This window comes from Vigna unguiculata, chromosome 9 (genome assembly GCF_004118075.2).
Source record: "Vigna unguiculata cultivar IT97K-499-35 chromosome 9, ASM411807v1, whole genome shotgun sequence".
NCBI lineage: Eukaryota > Viridiplantae > Streptophyta > Magnoliopsida > Fabales > Fabaceae > Vigna > Vigna unguiculata.
In genome coordinates, this window is record NC_040287.1 from 6,914,609 (window position 1) to 6,921,023 (window position 6,415).

The 6,415-nt window shown below is 32.8% G+C and overlaps 1 protein-coding gene across 2 annotated transcripts; it reads left to right on the forward strand.

The window, feature by feature from the left end:
- Positions 1-5,687, forward strand: LOC114164039 (probable ethanolamine kinase). 2 transcript variants are annotated; one of them, XM_028048502.1, is made up of 11 exons: positions 4-329; positions 741-832; positions 1,059-1,165; positions 1,679-1,784; positions 2,246-2,368; positions 2,893-2,984; positions 3,798-3,882; positions 4,583-4,688; positions 4,766-4,832; positions 5,154-5,246; positions 5,333-5,687. In XM_028048502.1, exons 1-11 carry the CDS (start codon positions 193-195, stop codon positions 5,459-5,461), a joined length of 1,137 nt encoding a protein of 378 aa, XP_027904303.1. In that variant the 5' UTR covers positions 4-192; the 3' UTR covers positions 5,462-5,687. The 2 variants fall into 2 exon arrangements, with proteins under 2 accessions (XP_027904304.1, XP_027904303.1); XM_028048503.1 differs by lacking the exon at positions 1,059-1,165 and having other exon boundaries at positions 1-329; positions 1,698-1,784.
- Positions 5,688-6,415: the final 728 nt, after the last annotated feature.

Consider the following 6,415-nt stretch of genomic DNA (forward strand, 5'->3'; position numbering starts at 1 on the left):
TTCGTTTATATAGTGGGACAACAACAAAAAATCCTCTTAACGCCATTGTAGGAGACACCTCTCTGATTTGAACGTACACAACGCTACACAACAAAATTTTCTTCGAACATCATTTCCCATCACCGTGTTCTTCTATTTTGCCCTTCTTCGTTATTTGTTTTTTTTTTTCTCTCTTCTCGTTTGGTTCAATCAATGGGTGCAGAGGTTAAGATCTGGAACCCCGTTGAAGTCGCAGAGCAAGCTAGCCACGACTATGACTCGCAGATTCATTCCTCGCAGCTTACCATCGACCCTTCGCTCGAGCTTCCTAAAATGACACCTCTTGTCCTGTTCGTGATTTTCACTCTTTTTCTTTTTATTTCTTTTGTTTTCAATAAAAATAAAGAATAAAGTATTAATCTTTCCTTTTTCGCGCGCTTCTCTTTTGAACTTTCATGTTTCTGGGTATGGTTGCAAGGAAAAGGTGGGAAAGTGGGTGGGTCAGGTTTTGCTGGGAAGCCGTATCAATTGGGGTTTGGGGATTCTTGATTAATTAGAAATGTTCAATTTCTTTGGATTTGGTGTTGAGTGGGGGTGTGATGCCTAAAATAGAATTCTTTCAATGTTGAACCGTTGAATTCTTGTTTGTCTGTTTGTTTGTTTATGCTTTTAAACGTTGCTAAATCAGTTTCATCTCTATTCCTGAAATTGCATCATTTCCGACTACTTTTCTTTTTCTTTTTTTTTTTGGTTTCTTGCAGAAATATGTGCAAGGACATGTTCAAGGCGTGGGCAGATTTGAATGATTCTTGCTTTGCTGTTGAGAAAATTTCCGGGGGAATTACAAATTTGTGTGAGTTGTTCTTGTTAATCTTGTTTTTTTCGAAGAAAGAATGAAATTTTTGTTCATCTGAAGATTGATTTTCACATGCTGAATGGCTATGTCTGGTGATCGGTTTACTTCACGAATCCAGAAATAGAGTCAGCTAAACTTTCATCTGGTTGCTTAATTACTTGTCGCTCATCCGTAGTATTGTGTTGTTTTTGATGTGGTTGATGCATTTGTCATTGTCTGTCAGTACTCAAGGTTTCAGTTAAACAAGAAAATTGTATTGAGGAAATTATAACCATCAGATTGTATGGACCCAACACTGAGTACATTATAGATCGTCAGCGGGAATTGCAGGTTAGACACTGTACTGCATGATTACATACAAAACTAGCCATGTCACTGAATGCTTTTGCGTCCTTTCTTGAGTCAAATATTGCAGTCATCGTGTTGATGTAGCCGTCTATATCTTGTTATTTCTGCAATGTTGTTCTTTGGTTGTGAATAATTGAAAGTTAATGTTAACTGAAAAGTACGTATGCTTGTGGCAAGCTTGCAGTAATGCTTTCCACGACTTCCAAAATTGTTGAAATCCACATCAACATAAATCCCTTATAGATGATGTGCTGCAAAATTTTGTTCATTAATCCATAAGAAAAGAAAGAAAACCTTGTTGAAATTGTACATATACTATTCATATCTGCCCCTGCTTAGATGTGCACTGAGGATCTCGGTTGTAGATTGTGATCAGAGAAAGATATGAATTCTGATGGTGCAAAAAAGATTATAGTTTATAATTGTTAAATTAGTTGCTTATCTGTATTTTACTCAATGTTTTACTTGAAGTTTGGTGTAATATTTGGTGTTTAGGCTACCAAATTCATCACAGCTGCAGGATTTGGTGCTAAGTGGCTCGGCATATTTGGGAATGGCATGGTGCAATCTTTTATTAATGCTCAAACTCTATCACCTTCAGGTACAAATGGGAAAACTTCGTGTTTTGAACATGGGTGACCGTCTCAAGTTGATTACTTCTAATAGATTTTGTTAATATCATATTTTTGGGTGTTATTGATAATATTTATAGTCTTTGTAACGAGTTCTTTACTAGATATGTTTCCAAAACTTTCTTCTTATTGTATAAACTTTAACTTAATTCTGATTAGGATTACTTTTTACCTTTATGGTTTATAGTTTTGTAGTAAATTCCTTAAGGGATTACTTTCAACTTACATTGATTTGTGTTCGCTAGGCTTGACCTAATGTTCAACTAGTTTAAATGTAGCAATTATGTACTTTCCTAACCCAACCTAAGACTTGATGCTGACTGTTGATCACGAGGAGGCTCTAAGCTAAAGTTCTCAATTATCTGTTATTATACTTTGTTTACCGCTATACTGGTTTAATGACTTCATGAATACATTTTCTCTGTTGCAGATATGCGGGAACCAAAGCTTGCTGCTAAAATAGCTAAGCAACTTCAAAGATTTCATGATGTGGAAATTCCAGGTTCAAAGGAACCTCAACTATGGAATGATGTTTGGAAGTTCTTTGAGAAAGGTCTATTATCTTTTCTTTCTTCTAGTGTGGTCTCTGTCCAATTCTATTTAAATTCATGAGTTACTTCTGTAATTTTGTTTGAAGTCAATTTGATTTGTTGATTTCTATTATTCCTTCTCTGAAGTTTTGAACTCCATTTTTCAGTCTTTTCAGTTTCACCATTCTCTGATTTTTAGTTTTGAAAGAAACTGGTTTTTTTAAAGATCACATGCTAGGCAAAGTTTTGAAAGTAACTTATAATACCAGAATGACCTGTTATGTCTTGTGAAGAATCTGTCATTGTTTTTGGACTGATTTAGAATTATTTATAAATATACTATCTATTTTTTTTTGTTACCTAAAAGTTTCTTACGCTCTTCATTCTGTATTCTTAGTCCTATGTGTGATGATGTACTGCTTCAACATATTAAAACTATCATCAAGCTAGATTAACCTCATGCTATATGCTTTTGACAACGGCTTCTGTATGTATATGCCTGAAAGATTGGTATTATTAGTATTTGAGTAGCCACTTTTTCTTCCAGCATCTGTTCTTGAATTTGATGATAGTGAAATGCAGAAGACTTATGAAACGATTTCATTCAAGGAACTTCATGATGAAATTGTTGAGCTCAAGGTAGTTGCTCTTTCCGACGTTTCTTAGCTGTTATATTTGTTTTTATCTTTGATTGTAATGCTGGGGTCAAATGAATATAAATTACCACCATTTTGGAAGTCCAACTCTAATAACTAGATTTGCAAGTTAAGTTTATATTTTTAGCGGTGACTACCATCTTTTTTGCTGTCAATGTCCAAACACTTTTACTAAATTTTTATTAGGACACGCCAACAAAGAAAGGGCCAAAGTTTCCAGGCATAATCTTTTCCATCTCATTTGTGCTTGTGAAGAAAACTTACAAATTTGTGATTTTTTTTGGTTTAATTAAGTCTTTAAATACCTCATCAATTAGGGATATTTTCAATTAAGTTCCTACTAAAGATTTCGTTCTATTTAGTGCATAAAATATTTTTTGTTTTCACCTTAGTATCCTACCGTTTGATTTTGGGGGATGGGAAGGCCATTACTTTCATCTTCCCATCTCCAACTTGCCAATCAGCTCTCTTGGAAAGGGAAGGAGCGAGTTGGAGAGAAAAAAATTAATTGATCGGTGAGTTATAGATGAGAAGGTAGAAGTAATGGTTACACCATTCCGTAAATGGCAAAAATCAAATGGAAAGGTATTTTAACGAAAATAAAAAAAAAAATTCAGCATTCTAAAACTAATTTTTTTGATAAGGATTCAATTTAAAATTCCCAAATTTATGAGATACATAACTTAATTAAACTAGTTTTTTTATTTAAAAGGCTAAATTAGTTTTAGTCTTTGATTCATTTTAGTTATGGTAATAATTTCTTCTTTTGACTAACTTTTTTTTTTTTTTGAGACAGGGATTGTGTGATCTACTCAAATCTCCTGTAATTTTTGCTCATAACGACTTGCTTTCTGGAAATATAATGATTAATTATGAAGAAGGTATCTAAATACCTTGCTTGTAAGCATGCCTGTGCTTCTACTGTGTTAATGTATTTATTTATTTATTGTAGAAATGACAGTAGCTTATTTATTCTGCTTGCTATTCTATGTACACGCCATGTCTATGAACTCCCTCTCAAGAGTTGGGAGTTCTATAGCATCACTGCATCCACACACACACATATATATAGTTTTAATATTTCCTTTATCTTTCTTCGTAAAATGTGTGTATGCTATACTCATGAGCCAAGCATTGCTATAATTTCTTATTGCGGATTAGGAAACTTTAGCAACATTAAAAATGTAACGGTGTTACATTGTTCTGTTCAAGAAAAGTTGTCATATCTGTTTTTCTTCAATGGTTGCTAAAGGAATATAAAATTACCTCACTGTTAGGATCATGAGCTTAGTATACTAACTCCTATTTTAATTATTCAGGATTTAAACTAAAGCAGAAGAAGCAGACAACATTAGTCATAAACCAAAACATAATGAGTATTCTTTTGAATAAGTAATGCGTTTGTTTGTTAACAGGAATTTCTGATGTGAATCTATTAATTCTTTCATTTTATAACAGGAATTCACAAATATGTTAACATTCACATGTGAAGAGATGATGTTTAGATAACCAGCTTATATATTATTAATTCATGAGGTTTTCATCTTTTGTCTTTGTTAATTTACTCTGACATTTCTCCAGATAAACTTTACTTCATTGATTATGAATATGCATCATACAACTACAGAGGCTATGACCTAGGAAACCACTTTGCAGAATATGCTGGTTTTGATTGTGACTTCGACTTGTGAGTTCTTTATCCTTGCTTCTCTCTTTAATCAAGGTTTCTGTTAGTTTCTTCAGTTCATCATTTTCAAAATGCAGGTACCCAAATATAAACGAACAATATCATTTCTTCAGGCATTACTTACAACCTGAAAGACCGCATGAGGTATCAATCACAGTCAATGGGATTAAATATTTCTTTTTTATTTTATTTCATCGTCTCCAGATTGTCAATCATCTGTGAAATAAGATTCACATAATCCATCAATTATGCCATGATCATCTTATTTCCTGTTTATTTAGGATTAAATGTTTTACCACATGTTATAAGGGGTCATAATGTACATAGAATATAAGTTTTTAGTACTTAGCCTTGTTGCATATATATTACTTAGAAATTTTGTACGTAGAATACACTTCAGGGTACATAAGTTATTGGATATCTCCTTTGTTTCTTTAAGATCATCATTTACTTAATATAATACAGGTGTCCGAGAAAGATCTTGAAGCTTTGTATGTTGAGGCAAATACATTTTCCCTTGCCTCTCACGTTTTCTGGGCATTGTGGGGTTTGATTCAGGTAGTATATTCCTCTTTTATTTTCTCAATGTTTTCTTTAGTCGAATGATGTCCTTTACTGTTGATATTGTTTGTGATGATGAACAGGCAAAGATGTCCCCAATTGAATTTGATTATCTTGGTTACTTTTTCCTTCGATACAATGAGTACAAAAGACAGAAAGAGAAGAATTTCTTGCTTGCACGAACCTATCTTACAGGATGCAAGAATGAGTAGATGAGAGAGTTTACTGAATCACTTGTTAGTTTTTGTATGTCATGTTTGTAGCATGAATCCCTTGATTCATGTAGTTTATGTTTGCTTAAAATTTCATTCTAGACGCTTTTCAGAATAATGGCTTAATTAAGCGTGTACATTGAGCTATAGGCTTTTCTACCATCTGTGTTGTAATCCTAGAACAGGCTATAAAATTGATGCCATTCTTTATTCTCCTCTACAAAAATCTATTACATCCAATCTATAATGGAGGCAATTCAATTAATTAAATTCCTTGTATCACCACACAAAAAAAAAAGTTTCCTCTTTGCACATGAGATTAGTTCATGCTCAAGTTTGAGTCATGAATTCAATAACATGCAGTGTCAAAACTTGAAATAAAAGAAAGGGGCAAAACATAGAATAAGATAAGTAGATAATACATAAAGACAAGTGAGATGAAGAATTACTAGATTTTTTAAGAACCTCAAGATAAGATTGAGAAAAAGAGAACCGCACTATCAAGAGAAAATTCTCAGAGTTTACCTAAGAAATTCAATTCATTCGAAAGGGTAAAACAATGACACAAGGTGGCCTTTTATAGCTAAGGTTCTAATATAATGTTTAATACAAAAGAGAGAATGTCGAAATCCAAATCCAAATGAAAAATCTAAGATCTATAGATGAGACGCACCTCAAGCTGGCAAAGTACATGTGATTTCTTTTCTATATCCCTTTACCTTAAGGGTGACTATGGATTAAAATTTTTAGAATCCTGTCTAGATTATCCAATAAAATAGATTGATCTATAATTCAAATTATTTTAACTATATCAACTAGATTTAGATTTTTTAGTCCAGTTTAAATTGGATTAAATCTAGATTTAATATAATTTGTTAATTACATTAAATACAGCAAGATCAATTTGATATACTTGACCATTAAGTTCATTAAACATGGGTTAGACCAATTCGG